Genomic DNA, 22324 nt, shown 5'->3' with positions numbered 1-22324 from the left:
CAGTTTTCTCGACTTGTAAAAGACTACTCACTCACCCTCATTCCCTCAAATCTGGACAGGGCGCGGAGGGGCCGCAAAGCCCGTAACTTTCGAAGAGATTTGATTGGCCCAAGTTCAGCGTAGCCCAGGATGTTAGCCGTTAAACTAATCATAGACACCTAGGAGATTTGGGACGTGATGACATGTGAAGATTAGCTTTCTCAAAAGAACTCAAATATTGATCATGTTGAAAATATAAAATATAGCTTATTATGACGAGGATGCACTACCCAGATGGGCTCGGGCTATTACTTTGACTTACATCCACAATGAGGAAGTCCAGCCAGCACCATGCGTTTGTGAAGTAGGCCTGGAATCCGTAAGCCACCCACTTCAAGAGCATCTCAATAATGAACACGTAGGTGAAGACTTGATCAGCATATTCCAGGATGACTTTTATGGTCCTGCGCTGTTCAATGTGTATGTCTTCAAAAGCCTGTGAAGAATTGAGCAAAATATCATGGACAGTTGTTTCAAAACACTGTATGTCGGTATCCGCATTGCACTGAAAGAAGGCATCACTCTCTCACCAAAGCTCCACTACTTATCAGGATCATGAAGATGATAAAGGACTGAAAGTAGTTGTGCTCCACAATGAGGAAGCATGTCTTCCTGAAGTTCCACCAAGTTTTTCCTTTGCCCGTGGTGATGTCACAATCAAGGCAAGGGCATCGTCCAATACATTCTATCAGAGATTTGAGGAAGGAGAACATATGAGTAAGATTAGGCAAAACAACCCTCGCACCCCATCTACCAGTACTATCCACATTTGTCAAGTCAGGCATTTCAGAAGTACAATCAATGCAGGTGAAAAAAATAACGCTCATTCATGGAGATGAGAGGGGTGCTAATGAATTCATGTTCACTTAAAGTGTATTCTACCATTTGAACCGTACAGGGAACCTCCATTTAAATAGGCAATATAGTCATTGTCTTATCAGCCAGGGAAACGCAACATGACTCAATCAAAACTACACTAAGTAAGCGAGCCCTGCTCTCTCTCCCTCTCTCCTCCTGAACAACTAAGTAAATCATTGGAGGCTGATGTAGGTTAGCTACAGTATACTGAACAAAGATAGAAATGCAACACGCAACAATTTCAAAGATTTTACTGAGTTATATTTATGGGATCTTTTATTTCAGCTCATGGGACCAACACTTTACAAGTTGCATTTATATTTTTGTTTAGTGTATATTGACTCCCATGGTAGCATCAAGCCTGTAAGAGGGAGATCCTCTTACTCTTAGTCCAGCAGTTCTCAGGGCTGGTGAGATTTGCCTCTTCTTTCTCCACTTCAGGGGGATTGTTCACTGTCCTGCAGATCAAAGAGGCATTGTCCTGTGCAATATGTTTCCTTAGCTGTAGTGAGAGAGACATCTGTATTAGATAATCTGGGATATCCCATTTGTAGCTAATTTTATAGCTAAACAAAAAAAACAGTTCACATTTTAATCTTGAACTCAAGAGTTTAATCTGGGTTGGATTGAGAGACATAAAATGTATCATCAATTTACTAGGACCTTTATTTAGTCACTGTTCTGAGCAGATATTCCTGGGACACAGCACAAACGTATATAGATTAGTTAGAGGAGGAATGATTTAAGTTACCTATGTGCCTATAACTCCTTGCCCAGTCACAGATTCATATGGTATCTCTTTTCACATACAGTGCAGCTTGTCACATTATATTAATGAGTAAACACACTGTGGGAAAGAAGTAGGACATAGCAACTGTCGCCCTACAGTCTCTTAAAGTTTGTAAGCATGTCAGCTCCAAATAATTATTCAACCCTTGCACAGAAGAATATAAATTGCAATTCAATAATGTTATGTTAACTGCGAGTTATTATGAAAAAGACTGGCTTTGTTTATTTATACTGTCAATATGCACTGTCTGATAAATTCGCCAAGATGTGTCTTATTCGTGTTTTGAAATAAGAGTCGCCTCTTCACTGTTGACGTTGAGACTGGTGTTTTGCAAGGTACTATTTAATGAAGCTGCCAGTTGAGGACTTGTGAGGCGTCTATTTCTCAAACTACACACTAATGTACTTGTCCTCTTGCTCAGTTGTGCACCGGGGCCTCCCGCTCCTCTTTCTATTCTGGTTAGAGCCAGTTTGCGCTGTTTTGTGAAGGGAGTAGTACACAGCGTTGTACGAGATCTTCAGTTTCTTGGCAACTTCTTGCATGGAATAGCCTATATTTCTCAGAACAAGAATAGATTGAGTTTCAGAAGAAAGGTCTTTGTTTCTAGCCATTTTGAGTCTAATCGAACCCACAAATGCCGACGCTCCGCGAAAAACTCAACTAGCCTAAAGAAGGACGGTTTTATTGCTTCTTTAATAAGCACAACAGTTTTCAGCTGCGCTAACATAATTGCAAAGGGGTTTTCTAATGATCGATTATCCTTTTAAAATGATAAACTTGGACTTGCTAACATAACGTGCCATTGGAACACAGGAGTGATGGTTGCTGATAATGGGCCTCTGTACGCCTATGTAGATATTCCATAAAAAATCTGCCGTTTCCAGCTACAGTAGTCATTAACAATGTCTACACTGTATTTCTGATCAATTTGATGTCATTTTAATGGACAACAAATGTGCTTTTCTTTAAAAAAACAAGGACATTTCTAAGTGACCCCAAACTTTTGAATGGTAGTGTGTGTATATATACCAGTCAAAAGTTGACACCTGCTCATTCAAGGGTTTTTCTTAATTTTTGTAACTATTTTCTACATTGTAGAATAATAGTGAAGACATCAAAACTATGAAATAACACAAATGGAATCATGTAGTAACCAAAAAAGTGTTAAACAAATCCAAATATATTTGTTATTTTAGATTCTTCAAAGTAGCCACCCTTTGCCTTGATGACAGCTTTGCACACACTTGGCATTCTCTCAACCAGCTTCATGACGAATGATTTTCCAACAGTCTTGAAGTAGTTTCCCCAAATTTCAAATTTGACTCATCAGACCAAAGGACAGATTTCCACCAGTCTAATGTCCATTGCTCATGTTTCTTGGCTCAAGCAAGTCTCTTCTTCTTATTGGTGTCCTTTAGGTTTCTTTGCAGCAATTCGACATAAAGGCCTGATTCACACAGTCTCTTCTGAACAGTACATGTTGATGTGTCTGTTACTTGAACTCTGAAGCATTTATTTGGGCTGCAATCTGAGATGCAGTTAACTCTGATGAACTTATCCTCTGCACCAGAGGTAACTCTGGGTCTTCCTTTCCTGTGGTGGTCCTCATGAGAGCCAGTTTCATCATAGCGCTTGAAGGTTTTTGCGACTGCACTTGAAGAAACTTTAAAAGTTCTTGAATTTTTCCAGATTGACTGACCTTCATGTCTTAAAGTAATGATGAACTGTTGTTTCTCTTGCTTATTTGAGTTGTTCTGGCCATAATATGGACTTGGTATTTTACAAAATAGGGCTATCTTCTGAATACCAACTCTACCTTCTCACAACACAACTGATTGGTTTAAATGCATTAAGAAGGAAAGATATTCCACAAATTAACTTTTAACCTGTTATGGCTAGGGGGCAGTATTTTCACGGCCGGATAAAAAACGTACCCGATTTAATCTGATTATTACTCCTGCCCAGAAACTAGAATATGCATATAATTATTAGCTTTGGATAGAAAACACTCCAAAGTTTCTAAAACTGTTTGAATGGTGTCTGTGTGTATAACAGAACTCATTTGGCAGGGCAAAACCTGAGAAGATTCCATGCAGGAAGTGCCCTGTCTGACAATTTTCTTGCCCTTCTTGATTATCTCTATCCAATACAGGGGATCTCTGCTGTTACGTGACACTTCCTACGGCTCTCATGGGCTCTCAGAAGGCGGCAAAAAGCTGAATCGTGGCTTTGCAGGCTCTGGCTGAAAAACATTAGCGCGTTTGGATAGTGGCAAGTCACAGTACTATGAAACTGAGGCACGTGCACGAGTCGACTCCATTGTTTATATTCTCGCTCTTTGAACGAAAACCACCACTCCCGGTCGGAATATTATCGCTTTTTTTACGAGAAAAAATGGCATAAAAATTTATTTTAAACAGCGGTTGACATGCTTCGAAGGACGGTAATGGAATATTTAGACATTTTTTGTCACTAAATGCATCGTGCGCGTGACCCTTATTTACACTTTGGATAGTGTCTTGAACGCACGAACAAAACGCCGCTATTTGGATATAACTATGGATTATTTTGAACCAAACCAACATTTGTTATTGAAGTAGCAGTCCTGGGAGTGCATTCTGACGAAGAACACCAAAGGTAATCAAACTTTTTGTAATAGTAAATCGGAGTTTGGTGAAGGCTAAACTTGCTGGGTGTCTAAATAGCTAGCCCTGTGATGCCGGGCTATGTACTCAGAATATTGCAAAATGTGCTTTCACCGAAAAGCTATTTTAAAATCGGACACCTCGATTGCACAAAGGAGTTCTGTATCTATAATTCTTAAAATAATTTATGTTTTTGTGAACGTTTATCGTGAGTAATTTAGTAAATTCACCGGAGGTTTGCGGGGGGTATGCTAGTTCTGAACGTCACATGCTAATGTAAAAAGCTGGTTTTTGATATAAATATGAACTTGATTGAACAAAACATGCATGTATTGTAAAACATAATGTCCTAGGGTTGTCATCTGATGAAGATCATCAAAGGTTAGTGCTGCATTTAGCTGTGGTTTTGTTTTTTGTGACATTATATACTAGCTTGAAAAATGGGTGTCTGATTATTTCTGGCTGGGTACTCTGCTGACATAATCTAATGTTTTGCTTTCGCTGTAAAGCCTTTTTGAAATCGGACAGTGTGGTTAGATAAAGGAGAGTCTTGTCTTTAAAATGCTGTAAAATAGTCATATGTTTGAAAAATTGAAGTTTTAGTATTTTTGAGGAATTTTGTAATTCGCGCCACGCCTATCATTGGATATTGGAGCAGGTGTTCCGCTAGCGGAACGTCTAGATGTAAGAGGTTAAGGCACACCTGCTAATTGAAATGCATTCCAGGTGACTACCTCATGTCACGGATCCCTCCGGGAACTTTCATTACATACACCTGGCCCCTATTCCCAGTGATTAGTAATTGATTAAGTGTGCCCTTGGTTTACCAGTGTCCTGTCGATTATTGTTACAATGCCCGTTAGTTCATGCGAGTACCTGTGCTGTGTGTTTCGGCATTCGTTCCATTGTGTATTGCGCAGATGATTACGGGTCTCGTCCCGTGTGTTAATCATTGTGCGCTTGTTATTTATTCGAGGTACTCCTCGCTCTTTTGTTTGGGTTTCAACCCTGTTTTGTTCAACGTTTGTTTGGTCTTCGTCCCCGTGCCTTTACACGGCACGGCGTAATTTGGGTATAATAAAAAAAACTATTACGCATGCCTGCGCCTGTCTCCCGACTCATTCATACCGACGTGACACCTCCATGAAGCTGGTTGGGACAATGCCAAGAGTGTGCAAAGCTGTCATCAAGGGGGGCTACTTTGAATAATTTTTTTCACACTTTTTTGGTTACTACATGATTCCATGTGTGTTATTTCATAGTTTTGATTTCCCTATTATTCTGCAATGTAGAAAATAGTAAAAATAAAAAACCTTGAATAAGTAGGTGTTCAAACTTTTGACTGGTACTGTATATACAGTAGATATATTTAGCTTTCAAAGATTTTGATGGGTAACCCGACACAGTAGGAGTATGAGTGGCGTGAAGTGTTTCCTTTAGGAGTGTGTGTGTGAGTATGCAGGTAGCTGTGTGTGTCAGGTTTGCAGCATCAATGTAACAGTATAGCTTCCGTCCCTTTCCTTGCCCTGAACCAGGGACCCTCCGCACACATCGACAACAGCCACCCTCGAAGCATCGTTACCCATCGCTCCACAAAAGCCGCAGCCGTTGCAGAGCAAGGGGAACAACTACTTCAAGGTCTCAGAGCGAGTGACGTCATCGATTGAAACACTATTAGCGCACACCCTGCTAACTAGCTAGCCATTTCACATCGGTTACACCTACAACGACCAAAGCCGGACGACGCTGGGCCAATTGTGCACTGCCCTATGGGACTCCCAATCACAGCCAGATGTGATACAGCCTGGATTTGAACCAGGGACTGTAGTGACACCTCTTGCACTGAGTTGCAGTGCCTTAGACTGCTGCGCCACTCGGGAGCCACGACTAAAGTCTGCAAAAACAATATAGTGAATACTATAGTGTTTACTGTAGTATATACAGTTATCTGTAGTATAATTAATATAGTTAAAGAACTGTAGTGTATAGTAATTAATGTAGTGTTTTTGCAGATTGTAGTATACTATAGTATTTTAGTTGTACTATCTTTGACATAGAATTGAAGGCTTTCTCCTTGAAGAAACTTACTGGAGAAATACTAAAAGTGCAAATTTTCCATAACCTGTATGTAGGACTGGGGTCTGACCGGATAGTTCAGAGCTTCTCCTCTTTTCTATAACTTATAAGGAACACTATATGATCTATACTTGGCATGTAGGTTTCTCACTTGGCACAAATTGGGATATGGGGGGATGGGAATGCGCAGGGTAATTGCAAATGAAATACTGTAGTATTTACAATAGCTAAAAAAATGTGGTGGTTTTGCAGACATTACTGTAGTATTTACTATAGTGCTTTTTGGTGGATAATATTGTATTTACTATAGTATTCTACAGAATGCTAAAACATTCTATAGTAAGTACTACACATGATCAAGGGACACTACAGTGTGTAGTATAGTATTCCACAGTATAATACATATTACTACAGAATTCTATACTAAGTACTGTAGTATTACATATTTTATGTGGGTAGTCTACCCTGCATGTCAGCAGCAGACAGAATTATTTTGATTGTCACAGCAGAATTAAAATACTGTAGTTTGCTTATTTGGCCATGACTATAAGAAACCCCATAAAATGTACCAAAAGGAAAAGGTTATTTATCTTATCAGTATTACAATAATACTGACTAGAATAATACTAGTATTAATAATATTGCAAATGATGACAATATATGATGTGCATGTATGTGCTTGTATATCGGTTATTTCTCTTGTCAGTATGAAGCCTTAGTCTTGATTACTCTATATTGTTTGTAATGAATGCTCAAAATATAACCCACTGGGCATGGACGTCAATTCAGACTCTATTCCACGTTGGTTCAACGTAATTTCATTGAACTGACATGGAAACAATGACGATTCAACCAGTGTGTGCCTAGTGAGAACAGATATCTGTGTCATGTTTTACTCATCAATAATGCAAAGGTCTTACCTTAGCATCCTCATTTGCGCCGTCTCCTTTCTCTTCAGAGCGGTCATCCTCATCATCATCCGACTCCATTTTGGCAATAGGTACATCCAGGGTCAAATTCGCATTTGTAAGAAATCCACTTGGGTTAACATCATCCAGCACTTTGAGCTCCAAATCAGCCTTTGGGTTGTCACTGGAATTTATATTTGTCAAAGCCAAGCAGTCCTTTGGGAGGCCATCCGAATCCCCATTACTTGCACCGTCTCCATCCTCCTTAGGCTGGTTGCCTATGATAATGCAGAACTGTTTGATGACGTATGCCTTGGCCCAGTCGATGCCCCTGGTGATCCTGCTGGTGGCGATCTGCAGGTTGTTCATCTCCCCGTCCTCCTCTGGAGCCGCCAGGTTGTAACGGCTGAACGAGCTCAGCAGAAAGGTCAAGAAGAGGTTCAACACCTGGATGGATAGTTAGAACAACTGGATTTTTTAGCACATAATATTTGTTATTATTGTCCCCGATGTTCTTGAACCAGGGTAGTGAAATTATTATGTACATTTCTTCTGGTTAATATTGTCAAAAGTTTTCTAAAAGTTAGACAGTAACCGTGTAACTTTACTTCTCAATAGTATCTAACAGTGGTATTGGACTTGTGTGACCTCAAACGCCTGCTACATCATCAGTAGACTTAAGGCTGCCCCCTCCATGATTCCTCTAAGCCCTCTGCTATTTTCTCTATGCCACCTGCCCCAGTGGATCCCCAAACACCCCAAGGTCAGACCTGCTGGCCCATATCATGGAACTAATAATAGCCTCTCCATTGAGTGAATCGTGTGTATCCTATTTGATGCCACTACTAGTCAATGAGATTCTCCCCGGAGTTCAGACAGAAAGCCATGTTTGTCTTTGGCACATTGTTTGTTGTCAGGTTTTCGCTAAACTGGCATAGCTATTTCCTCTCTTCATCCTATGAATAACCAAAGAGGAAACACAACCAGTTTTGTTTACAGTGAAGGACCGGCTGGTATCCATCAAAAGAATGTGGAGCTGGCATAATCTACGCATTATCTTACAGCAACATAAGAGCTGCATCTGTGGTATGTGCACTGTATGCATGGACCACTCCACCGAACACTCTCCCTGATCTTTCATGTTATGTGTATTACACCTTTTGAGTAATCCATTAACTAACTAAACACCAAACTACTTCAATGCCCACCCTCCAGTGCCCACATCCCATGGTTCAATGCATCACTCACCACTAGTTTACCGATGACCATGGCCATCATGAAGACGACGAGACAAATGCCCTGTCCGGCCACCTCCATGCAGTCCCACATGCTCTCGATCCACTCTCCGCACAGCAACCGGAAGATGATGAGAAAAGCGTGGAAGAAGTCATTCATGTGCCAGCGGGGCAGCATGCAGTCCAAGGAGATCTTGCAGACACAGTCTTTGTAGCTCTTGCCGAAGAGCTGCATGCCCCCCACGGCAAACATGAAGATGATGATGGCCAGGACCAGAGTGATGTTAACCAGGGTGCCCACTGAATTACCGATGATCTTGATTGTCATGTTGAGTGTGGGCCAGGATTTGGTCAGCTTGAAAACAAGCATCTGCCCCCAAAACAATCAGAGACATTAATAGGTTACATAAGGCTGGTTTCCGGGAAACTGCTTTAAAAAATGTAAACAAAACTTGATTTTCCATTGAGCTGTGTCCAGGACACTGGCCCAATAAATAGGTTTGCAGAGTTAGTATCACTTTACTTGTGCCTAATGTGATGTTAATCTTGCATAGGGAGGGTATATTACTGATAACTTTTTAAAGTTTACCAGTAAACTACCAATATTTTTGTAACTTTCTAGTTAGATAAATTATGTAAGATCTAATTATCTTTTTGGGTACTTGAGATTATCACAGGTATCCGGAATTGTGTATATATACAAAACTATTTAATGAACAAAAATATAAACGCATCATGTAGTGCTGGTCCCATGTTTCATGAGCTTAAATAAGATCCCATTCCTTTATACGTGTGTGTGTGTGTATAAGGTAGTTGTTGTGAAATTGTTAGATTACTTGTTAGATATTACTGCATGGTCGGAACTAGAAGCACAAGCATTTCGCTACACTTGCATTAACACCTGCTAACCATGTGTATGTGTCAAATAAATTTGATTGATTTGAAATGTTCCATACGCACAAGAAGCTTATTTGCTCCGATTTTGTGCCCAAACTTGTTTACATCCCTTTTAGAAAGCATTACGCCTTTGCCAAGATAATCCATCTACCTGGCAGGTGTGGCATATCAAGAAGCTGATTAAACAGCATGATCGTTACACAGGTGAACCTTGTGCTGGGGACAATAATAGGCCACTCTAAAATGTGCAGTTTTGTCACACAACGCCACAGATGTCTCAAGTTTTGACGGAGCAAGCAATTGGCATGCTGACTGCAGGAATGTCCACCAGAGCTGTTGCCAGAGAATTGAATGTTCATTTCTCTACCATAAACCACCTCCGATGTCGTTTTAGAGAATTTGGCAGTATATCCAACCAGCCTCACAACCGCAGACCATGTGTAACCACGCCAGCCCAGGACCTCCATCCTGCTTCACCTGCGAGATGGTCTGAGACCAGCCACCCGGAGAGCTGATGAAACTGAGGAGGAATTTCTGTCTAATAAAGCCCTTTTGGGCCTAATTTATTCATTTCAATTGACTGATTTCCTTATGTGAACTGTCACTCAGTAAAATTGTTGAAATTGTTGCATGTTGCGTTCATATTTTTTTGGTATTCATAAAATAATCTAATAAAATTATTTTATTATAAAAAACGGAATGACAAAGCTGTAAAACATTAACCTAAATATAAACCATCAACTTAGTAAATACAATTGGTGTTTAATATAAGGGTTTCAGCATGTCATACAGTTGAAGTTGGAAGTTTACATACACCTTAGCCAAATACATTTAAACTCAGTTTTTCACAATTCCTGACATTTAATCCTAGTAAAAATTCAGTTTTAGGTCAGTTAGGATCCCCACTTTATTTTAAGAACGTGAAATGTCAGAATAATAGTAGAGAATGATTTATTTCAGCTTTTATTTCTTTCATCACATTCCCAGTGGGTCAGAAGTTTACATACACTCAATTAGTATTTGGTAGCATTGCCTTTAAATTGTTTAACTTTGGTCAAACGTTTCGGGTAGCCTTCCACGAGCTTCCCACAATAAGTTGGGTGAATTTTGGCCCATGACAGAGCTGGTGTAACTGAGTCAGGTTTCTAGGCCTCTTTGCTCGCACACGCTTTTTCAGTTCTGCCCACAAATTTTATATAGGATTGAGGTCAGGGCTTTGTGATGGCCACTCCAATACTTTGACTTTGTTGTCATTAAGCCATTTTGCCACAACTTTGGAAGTATGCTTGGGGTCATTGTCCATTTGGAAGACGCATTTGCGACCAAGCTTTAACTTCCTGACTGATGTCTTGAGATGTTGCTTCAATATATCCACAATTGTCCTGCCTCATGATGCCATCTATTTTGTGAAGTGCACCAGCCCCTCCTGCAGCAAAGCACCACCACAACATGATGCTGCCACGCCCGTGTTTCACGGTTGGGATGGTGTTCTTCAGCTTGCAAGCATCCCCCTTTTCCTCCAAACATAACGATGGTCATTATGGCCAAACAGTTCTATTTTTGTTTCATCAGATCAGAGGACATTTCTCTAAAAAGTACAATCTTTGTCCCCATGTGCAGTTGCAAACCATAGTCTGGCTTTTTTAAGGCGGTTTTGGGGCAGTGGCTTCTTCCTTGCTGAGCGGCCTTTCAGGTTCTATCGATATAGGACACGTTTTACTGTGGATATAGATACTTTTGTACCTGTTTCCTCCAGCATCTTCACAAGGTCCTTTGCTGTTGTTCTGGGATTGATTTGCACTTTTCGCACCAAAGTACGTTCATCTCTAGGAGACAGAACACGTCTCCTTCCTGAGCGGTATGATGGCTGCGTGGACCCATGGTGTTTATATTTGCGTACTATTGTTTGTACAGATGAACGTGGTACCTTCAGGCATTTGGAAATTGTTCCTAAAGATGAACCAGACTTGTGAAGGTCTACTATTTCTTTCTGAGGTCTTGGCTGATTTCTTCTGATTTTCCCATGATGTCAAGCAAAGTGGCACTGAGTTTGAAGGTAGGCCTTGAAATACATCCACAGGTACACCTCCAATTGACTCAAATGATGACAATTAGCCTATCAGAAGCTTCTGAAGTCGTTACATAATTTTCTGGAATTTTCCAAGCTGTTTAAAAGGCACAGTCAACATAGTGTATGTAAACGTCTGACCCACTGGAATTGTGATACAGTGAATTATAAGTGAAATAATCTGTCTGTAAACAATTGTTGAAAAAATTACTTGTGTCATGCACAAAGTAGATGTCCTAACTGCCTTGCCAAAACTATAGTTTGTTAACAAGAAATTTGTGGAGTGGTTGAAAAACGAGTTTTAATGACTCCAACCTAAGTGTATGTAAACTTCCGACTTCAACTGTATGTTTAAAAAAGATTTTCACACCTATTTATTTGACCATGTCAATACATAGTGTTTTACAATGTCTTTTATCGTAAATGTTGTAGAGTCAAACTGATGGCAGTTGGGGAAAAAAGTAAATAGTGTGAAGAGTTTCAAAGTTGATAAAAAGTAATGCCATTGTTGATTAGATGCTTCTTTCATTAGTCTATTTTCTATTAAACCATATAGTCTATCCACTAGAAACTCATGGACATTATGGACACCGATATACAAAATGAATAATATGAACACATAATATACACGTTACTCAAGTATAAATGAGCAAAGTTACCTCAGATTGCCATAGATGACCTGCTAATTACCCAAATTACAGAAGATTCCATTAACTTTGGTAAATTACCCAGTAGTTTTCAACCCTACTCTTAGGTTTGTTTATGAAAATGTATTGATCTATCGTGATTGATTCTCACTGCACAGTTACACTGAGGGAGTATGATCTATAATGTGGGTGGAGAGACCCTCACCAGACGGAAGGAGCGAAGCACGGACAGACTCGGGATGTCGGCCAGCAACAGCTCCATCAGGCGGATTGCCACAATGATGCTGTCGAAGATGTTCCCCCCGACCTGGAAGTAGTAGTACGGATCCATGGCGATGAGCTTTAGCACCATCTCTGCTGTGAAGATTCCTGTGAAGACCTGTACAAGAGATGAGAGAGGGGGGCCTAGTGAATTCTATTAAACTGTGCCATGTGTAGATATGTAGATTCTCATGGTTTCTGCTTGCACTGTAAACCTGCATTTTTAACATGATCATTTTGAGAGCGAGATTTCTAAGGTACTCGTATCATGGCAAGAGAAGAGGTAAAGTGGAAGAGCATCATTAAGGAAGGTAACTCACCAAGTTCCCCACACTCAGCATTTCTTCAAACTGTATTGTCATGGGGTAGTGCTCCATAGCCATGAATATGATGTTGAGTACAGTGCAGATGGTGATGAACAAGTCCATGAATGGGTCCATCACTATGAAGTACATCCACTTCTTGAAAGTCACCCAGGGCACACAGCAGTTCCATTTCAGGAAGACGTCTGAACAATTGTACCAGCAAGGCGGACAAGGCCTCAGTTCCTCCTCCAAATCTGTTGGAATGAGGGTAAAGGAGGAGGGTGTTAACATCAGAGTACATTGTGAGTTTTAGTTATTTTGTACATGACCCTGCACGATAAGGATGTTTTTTATGGGTTCATGATTTGTTTTCAACCTTTTATTTATTGTTTGCAGCACCTAAAGTTCAAAAGTATTACTAAAGTCTATGTAGGTCTTGAAAAGTATTACTTGTCTTGAGCACCTAAAGTTTAAACGTGTAAGGCTGTGGGTTGTAGGTCTTATAGCTGAAGCAGCTGAAACAATGCATCATCGCTGCATTCGATGGGAAACTTTGATGATGAAACTGCATAACTCATAAAAGGATATAAAAGAAGCCCTTGCTCTAACACAGTAGCCAATTAAAACACAGGTATGGGTGGATATCGCAATAAAAGTCCTACACATCATATTCCAGTCCCACACATGGATTCCTTAGGACATTTCATTTCTCGTATACAGATCCATTGCGATTTGTGACAGTTACCGTCCATGGCATCTTGGCTGTAGACACTGTGCGTCTTCTTCTGAAGGCCTGCTATTTCCAGCTGGTCCTTACTCCCCTTGGGTCCACTGGCCCTCTTCAACACAACAGCAGACAGCAGAACAAAGAGAAACAAGACAAATATCACCAGACGCATAGAAACACACAAAAATATATGTTTTGTTTAACCCACTTATTTTCTCCACAATTTCAATCTTGTCTCATCGCTGCAACTCCCCATGGGCTCGGGAGGCAACGGTCAAGTCATGCGTCCTCTGAAACATGACGCGCCAAACCGCACTTCTTAACACTCGACCGCTTAACCTGGAAGTCAGCCACACCAATGTGTCGGAGGAAAGACTGTTTACCTGATGACTGAGATCAGCCTGCAGTCGCCCAGCTTGCCACAAGGAGTCACTAGCGCGCAATGAGCCAAGTAAAGCCCCCTGGCCGAACCCTCCCCTAACCCAGACGACACTGGGTCGCCCTATGGGACACCGGATCATGGCCAGTTGTGATACAGCCCGGTATCGAACCCAGGTTTGTAGTGATGCCTCTAGCACTGCGATGCAGTGCCTTAGAGCGCTGCGCCACTCGGGAGGCCAGCAACCCCCTTTTTCAGAGCCAAACCGAGCCTAACCAAACCAAGCTGTACTGAGTTGGTTATGCATTCATTGGTTATGCATTCATCGTAGTTGCTGAAACTATTCTGAAAAGGAATAAACAGTATGAATAAACAATATCCGAGCCAGGCCAGTTTGTTTCAGGTTGGCACATTAGTGTGAAAAAGGTCATAACATCAAGAGCACAGCAACCCATCTGAGCCATGCGGCTCACCTCCTGGTCTGCCAGGACCTTATCGGCGTTGGCTCTGACCACGATGCCTCCATTGGAGTCCTTTAAAGCCTCGCCGTCCTTATCAAGGCTGGAGGACATACACACCTCATCATCAGCAACCTCTTGATCTGCCTTTTCATCTCTCTCTTTCTTAGATGTTCTACTGGACGGTGAAGTCTGACTGCCAGCAATTACAATGTGTTCATGGTGTTCATGATGCCTCTCAGTCAAATAATCAGTCAATCATTGACCAGAATCAAGCAAACTAAGGACGAGAAGGGCCAACATGAGAAGTAATCTGCAAATTAACACTTAGAATGATTACTAGGTATTTTTTGGATGTATTTATCCAGTTCGTCAGACATTTTAATCTAGAGTTGAATCGACTAACTAAATCTTACTCTTTCAACCATCATCTGATCAAAGAGAGCAAATAATTGTTTGTTGATTGGATTTATATATAGGGCCTTTCTTCCTGGATGCGCTAAGCGCTTCACATACATAGTAAGTTGATCACACCTCTTTGACCTCCGCTTCTCTCCTTTCCTTCAGCTGCACCATGATCATGGCATACTCCTCCTCCTTCTCCTTGGCCTCGGCCATGGTGGCCTCGTTCTGCTCAGCATACACTATGGCCACCACAGCTAGGATCAGGTTGATCAGGTAGAACGAGCACAGGAAGATCACCACCACAAAGAAAATCATGTTGGATTTCCCTGCTGAGCGAAGAGTCTATGGGTAAGAGGGGGAAAAGGGCCAGTTAACTCACCAGTAAACCGAGTGAGTACCCTTTCTGTATCAATATCCCTGATGACACAATAGATTGCAATCTCTCAAATTCAAACCTGGTCTACCGGCTGATGTTACAGATGTAGATTTCAGGAAATATCAGCAACAAATACATCTCTATGTCGTTGTCATCGAAGCACATGATATATACGCACCAGATGGAGTAGATTTTCCCAGAAGTCCTGTGTCATGAGCCGAATTAGGGCAAGGTAGGCCCATCCAAAACTGTCGTAGCTTGTGTATCCATAGTTGGGATTCCTTCCGGCCTTCATACACATGTATCCTTCAGGACATTTTCTGTCAAAATGCCAATGAAGTGGCACAACAAATTGAATGGGACTTATGGTCTTCAGCATTCAAAGACATGTTTTTGAACTATGTAGAAATTCTTTGCACCATATAATGCATTCTCAACAGAGAAAAGGTAAGATTATATGCTCAACTCTGATATCCCAAAAAACCTACCCAGCATCAGAAGAGTTTCCACAAAGAACAGCGTCTAACATTCCAGGAAGGAAGTAATGGTTCGCTGGAGGAAAACAGAGAAGGGACCTCCATTAGAGAGCGCATCAAGTTGATATACACTGCATTCGAAGATATTCAGCCTCTTTCACTTTTTCCACATTTTATTACTTTACAGCCTTATTCTAAAATGCATTAAATAGTGTTTTTCCCTCATCAATCTACACGCACTACCCCATAATGACAAAGCAAAACAGGTTTTTATTTTTTTTGGCTAATTTATAAAAATAATTTAACATAAATATGACATTTACATAAGTATTCAGACACTTTACTTTATTGAAGCCCCTTTAGCAGCAATTACAGCCTTGAGTCTACTTGGGTATGACTCTACAAGCTTGGCACACCTGTATTTGGGGAGTTTCTCCCATCCTTCTCTACAGATCTGCATCACATCCGGCCATGATTGGGAGTCCCCTAGGGCGGCGCACAAATGGCCCAGCATCGTCCGGGTTTGGCCATCATTGCAAATAAGAATTTGTTCTTAACTGGGTTGCCTAGTTAAATAAATAAATACAATTAAAAAAGAAAGATCCTCTCAAGCTCTGTCAGGTTGGATGGGGAGCTGCACATCTATTTTCAGATCTCGCCAGAGATGTTTGATCTTGTGTCATGGGCGTCGTAAGGATTGGACCAAGGTGCAGCGGGAATGTGAATGCTCATATTCTTTATTAAATTAGAAGAAAAACAAAACAAAACACTTAATACAAAAAACAACGACGAGAAACAGTCCTGTAAAGGAACACACTACGCAAGGAACAACTACCCACAAAAACCCATGAAAAAACACCCCTATTAAATAGGACCTTCAATTAGAGGCAACGAGGAACAGCTGCTTCCAATTGAAGGTCAACCCAATAAACTACACATAGAAATAGAAAGACTAGAACGAACATAGAAATATACTAACAGAACATTAACCACAAACCCCGAAACACACAAAACAAACACCCCCTGCCACGTCCTGACCAAACTACAATAACAAATAACTGGTCAGGACGTGACATCTTGTTCAAGTCCGGGCTCTGGCTGGGCCACTCATGGACATTCAGAGACTTGTCCCAAACCCACTCCTGCGTTGTCTTAGCTGTGTGCTTAGGGTCATTGTCCTGTTGGAAGGTGAACCTTCGCCACAGTCTGGGGTTCTGAGCACTCTGGAGCAGGTTTTCATTAAGGATCTCTCCGTACTTTGCTCAGTTCATCTTTGCCTCAATCCTGACTAGTCTTCCAGTCCCTGCCGCTGATAAACACCCCCCACAACATGATGCTGCCACCTCCATGCTTCATCTTAGGGGCGGTGCCAGGTGTGACGCTTGGCATTTAGGCCAAAGGGTTTAATCTTGGTTTCATCAGACCAGAAAACCTTGTTTCTCATGGTCTGAGAGTCTTTAGGTGCCCTTTGGCAAACTCCAAGCGGGCTGTCATGTGCCTTCTACTGAGGAGTGGTTTCTGTCTGGCCACTCTACCATAATAGCCTGATTGGTGGAGTGCTGCAGAGATGGGAGAACCTTCAAGAAAGATAACCATCTCCACAGGGGAACTCTGGAGCTCTGTGTGAGTGATCATCGAATTCTTGATCACCTCCCTGACCAGGGCCCTTCTCCCCTGATTGCTCAGTTTGGCCGGGCGGCCAGCTCTAGGAAGTGTCTTGGTGATTCCAAACTTCTTCCATTTAAGAATGATGGAGGCCACTGTTCTTGGGGACCTTTAATGCTACAGAAATGTTTTGGTACCCTTCCCCAGATCTGTGCCTCGATACAATCCTGTCTCGGAGCTCTAAGGACAATTCTTTCGACCTCATTGCTTGGTTTTTGCTCTGACATGCATGCACTGTGAACTATGGAACCTTACATAGACAGGTGAGTGCCTTTCCAAATCACGTTCAATCAATTGAATTTGCCACAGGTGGACTCCAATCAAGTACAAACATCTCAAGGATGATCAATGGAAACAGGATTCACCTGAGCTCAATTTCAAGTCTCATAGCAAAGGGTCTGAATACTTATGTAAATAAGGTATTTCTGTTTTTTCCAAGAATTTCAAGAAACCTGTTTTTGCTTTGTCATTATGGGGTATTGTGTGTAGATTTCTGAGGTATTTGTATTTATTTATTTAATACATTTTAGAATAAGGCTGTAACGTAACAAAATGTAGAAAAAGTCAAGGGGTCTGAATACTTTCCGAAGGCACTGTACTTATATAAATGTATGTTTTTTACATATTTATATAGTTATTATATACAGTAATATCATATAGTACTGTGACAAAATCCCAACTAATATATAGTTAACCTTTCTGGCGAAGGCGTTCCGCTAGTGACCCACCTCGACAACATCCGGTGAAATTGCAGAGCGCCAAATTCAAAATACAGAAATAGTCATAATAAACATTCATAAAAATACAAGTGTTATACATCGGCTTAAAGATTAACTTCTTGTTAATACAGCCGCTTTGTCAGATTTCAAAAAGACTTTACAGCGAAAGCTTTCCATGCGATTATCTGAGGACAGCGCCCCGCTTACAAAAACATACAAACATTTTCCAACCAAGTACAGGAGTCACAAAAGTCAGAAATGGCGATAAAATTAAATCACTTACCTTTGAAGATCTTCATCTGGTTGCAGTCACAAGAGTCCCAGCTACACAATAAATGTTTGTTTTGTTCGATAAAGTCCCTCTGTATATACCAAAAACTCTGTTTTGTTGGTGCGTTTTGTTCAGTAATCCACTGGCTCAAAGGCGGTCAAAACATGCAGAAGAGTACATCCTACTAGGACCGGTAAAGTTCGTTGAAACATGTCAAACGATGTTTATAATTAATCCTTAGGCTGTCAATTGTCTAAATAATCGATAATATTTTAACAGGACAATAGCGTATTCAATAGAAAGGAAAAACAACGAAGGGCGCACACTCGGTCACGCGCGCAAACCAACACTGCATGATTCTACAGTCCACTGATAGGTCTCATTCTTCTTCATTTTTCAGAAAACAAGCCTGAAACAATGTCTAAAGACTTGACATCTAGTGGAAGCCATAAGAACTGCAATCTGGGTCCTAACCCATTAGATACTCTATAGGCATTCAATTGAAAACTACCCACATCAAAAAAATCCCACTTCCTGGATGGATTTTCCTCAGGTGTTTGCCAGCCCTATCAGTTCTGTTATACTCACAGACATTATTTTAACAGTTTTGGAAACCTTAGTGTTTTCTATCCAAATCTACCAAATTATATTTATATCCTAGCTTCTGGGCCTGAGTAACAGGCAGTTTACTTTGGGCATGCTTCTCATCCAGACGTCAAAATACTGCCCCCAAGCCATAAGAAGTTGGTTCAGTAAGTCATTATCAATTCCCTGAATCAATGTACCATCAAAAGCCTGTCAGTACCTTAATCATTGATGTATGCATTGAAGTCCCACGTGCTGTTGCCACCTTATGTGTCATTATAGCCCATAGCTTTACTGAAGCATGCATTTTTTATATTTCTTATTCAAATGTGTATACTTCTTATAGAAATGTATATACTTGTCATGACTGTCCTGATCAGGTCAGGTTACAGGAGACCACAACCCTACAGATTATCTCTCACCCCCAACAGAGGAGGAGAGATCTAGGGGTCTGAAGATGTGGGGGTTTTATGACCCCTCACGCCCATGATAAATCTTAGACCACAGACGAAATTCCTTTGCCCTCACTATGGAAAACTGGCCTCAGAACATTAAACATGCAATAAAGGGACTTTGGAACAATGGTTTCCGTCAGCCACAATGGTGGTCATGACGATAGATGGAATATGAAAATGTATGTAATTTTTGTTTTGTTATTAAAGGTTAACAGATGACGTTATTACGAAAACATTGTACCTTTAAGAGTTTTCCCAGTATATGCCTGATGTTTATACATTGTACGTTGTGTGGAAAATGTCCAAATCAAAGAGAATGTTTTGGTAAAGATGAAATGTTAAGTTAGTTGTCTAAAATTGGATTTGAGTAAAATATAGGCCTTGCCCCTTAACTTGGTACGCCCAGAGAATTGCCCTAATGGTGGTTACGCCCACTTCTGACCCGAAGGTATAAGACAGGGGACTGAAGAATGAACTGGAGACTAAAGTGACCCCAGGCTGCAGCCAAGGTCTAACAAAGTCAACGAACCCAAAAACGCAACACAAGGTTGAAGACAAAGAAATCTTTTTCTACCCAAGCTACGGATGAGTAGCTGTGTCTAAGCGGGTAAATTCAAGCCGAACCACCTAGCCTCCACTCTTCATCGAATCGTGGTATCTACGTTGTTTCATTCCTACGCTGTGAGATCTGAGCTACAGAGCTGTCTGTCCTCAGACGACACTATCAGAGAAAGGGGGAGAAATCAGACCACTAAGCCAAAAGGGACACTGACATCGTGAGGACAACCAGAGAGTTGCGTCGGAGAAGTGCGTCCTTGAGAAGCCTAAACGAACCACGCGGAGCTTCCCATCTGAGACCTCCAACACGTAATTACATCATTTTATTCTGACCCATAAGAGCGGCAGTTCGGGGCAAGGCCAGGGTTAAAATAAGCATAGCTGACAAATGCACCCAAATGTATATTTCTCTCGTGTACTTTCCTTTTTTCTCTCTCTTTTAAATCCCCATTTTGAGTAACACGCGCCATAGTGTGTTGGCCCGTTATACTAAGTCCTAATCAATAGCCTAGACTGTGTTTTGTGTATCTTTTATCATCATTTTAGCTTGCTAGTAAATAAATAATCAACTAAGATTGGTGTGGTACAAAGTCATTGGTGGGACCCGGGTCCGTGCAGATTCCCGGATTATGCGACGTTCAGAAATGAGACTGTAGAGGAAATTGATTAATTAGCGACTGTTTTAAAATCTATATTCTGATATTCTTTGAGTTCATTTGGGAAATAGAAACTCAATTAAACTAATTTTGCCATGGTGCCCCAGGTTAATGAGTTAATAATTGCTTGATTCATTGCTTGATTCATTTAATCACGCAATTATAAACCGTTAATCATTCGATGAGCAACAGTCGTCACATTAACTAATATAACGTCACGACATACTTATACAGATGTATATACTTATTCAAAACTATCATACTGTAAGTGCCATGATAAATTCCCAATTAATATAATGGTTAATTAGGCCATTATCAACTGTCCTTCCACAAATCAATGTGCCATCAAAAGCCTGTCAATACCATTATCGTTGATGTATGCCTTGAAGTCCCACGTGCTGTTGCCGGTGTTTGTGCCATTGTAGTCCATAACGTCATTAAAACCATTAGCCATAGGGATATTGTCCATGTCGGTGGAGCTGAAATTCCATTCCCCAGGGTGCCAGCGAACACACTTCTGCTTCAGGGTTCCCATGAACATTTGCAGGCCGATCATAGCGAACACAGCCAGGCAGAACACTGTTAGGATCATCACATCAGCCAGCTTCTTCACTGACATGATCAGAGTGCCCACAACGGTTTTCAGACCTTAAAATAAATACAAATAAACATTAAAATAATCTGTGACCTGTAAACTATTTGTTGAATAATGAATAACACGATGTTGAGAATATTTGAGTGTGCTTGATATCCTTGTTCTCTGTATGTTGTAATGAACAACCTTTTTTTTATTGTGTACCTTGCAGGGCATTGTGCTTATAATATAATAACAGATGCCATTTACCAGATACTTTTATCCAAGGTGACTTACAGTAGAGTGCTGAAAATACAAACCAAAACAACCCTAGGTTTGCTTGCACCGCACACTTACCATCTGAGCTACACAGGACTCAAAGCAGGTGTTCAAAAGCAGGTGGTGCAGTAAACAAACACACCCCAGTGGGATTTGGACCTTCTTATGTGACACGTACCGGGAATTACAGTGATTATTTTAAGGGCTCGGAGTACACGGAAAACCCTGAAGACAGACACGGAGCCCAGGTCAACAAACTCTGTGAGGTACCTGCCGAGCACAAAACATAACAACACAACCACACATTAGAATAGAGGAGTTGACATTTGATGCGTCAGTTGAACAAAAATCTGTTCAGTTTCATGGACTTTTAATCTACACTTAATTCAATACCATTGGCTCAGTTGTTATTCTAACATGCGAGGATCAGAGGGTTGCTATGGTAAAATATATGGTTTAGCGGAGGATATATTTAGCTCAGGGCAACTATCGACTTCTAGAGCCAAATGGCAGTGTTATTTGTAAACCGACTGCAGAAGGCAGGAGTGTGACTGGACCAGGAAGACACCATATATGGAGATTTAGTTATGAAGTGGCATATGTCATGATGTGGACGTGACTCACACGCAAAAGTTTCAATGTTTGAAGAAGGATGACACTTACAAAAATACATTTGAAAGGAACTAGATCACATTAGGTTCCACAGAAACAATCTGTTTCATATTTTGATAGTAGGATCCTTAACCCACTTATATGGACAGCCTACCAGGAACAGTGGGTTAACTGCCTTGTTCACGGGCAGAACAACCGATTTTTACCTTTTCAGCGTGGGTATTGGATCCAGCAGCCTTTCGGTTACTGGCCCAACACTCTAACCGCTAGGCTACCTGCCGTACATGACTGAAACTAGCCGGATAAACTTTATGGTGTTACTTTTCATCGGGGCTCCAAGGCCATATGCAGTACAGTATCTGCCCCTCATATACAGTACTGTGTCTGCCCCTCATAAGTC

The 22324-nt window shown here is 41.0% G+C and overlaps 1 protein-coding gene across 1 annotated transcript in view; it reads right to left on the bottom strand.

Moving 5' to 3' along the window:
* LOC106600868 (sodium channel protein type 4 subunit alpha B) overlaps positions 1-22324 on the bottom strand; it is a 39285-nt gene that overhangs the window by 6251 nt on the left and 10710 nt on the right. Inside the window, 14 exon segments of the mRNA XM_082973616.1 lie at positions 36-158; positions 302-475; positions 570-724; positions 1282-1399; positions 7329-7763; positions 8565-8921; positions 12369-12542; positions 12745-12983; positions 13475-13568; positions 14828-15040; positions 15253-15394; positions 15563-15626; positions 20823-21107; positions 21491-21582. Coding sequence (XP_082829742.1) covers positions 36-158; positions 302-475; positions 570-724; positions 1282-1399; positions 7329-7763; positions 8565-8921; positions 12369-12542; positions 12745-12983; positions 13475-13568; positions 14828-15040; positions 15253-15394; positions 15563-15626; positions 20823-21107; positions 21491-21582 — 2665 coding nt within the window.

Source organism: Salmo salar, chromosome 03 (assembly GCF_965601325.2).
Source record: "Salmo salar chromosome 03, fSalSal1, whole genome shotgun sequence".
Lineage (NCBI taxonomy): Eukaryota > Metazoa > Chordata > Actinopteri > Salmoniformes > Salmonidae > Salmo > Salmo salar.
Note: the sequence above shows the minus strand (reverse complement) of the source record. Positions and strands in the feature narration are given on the sequence as shown.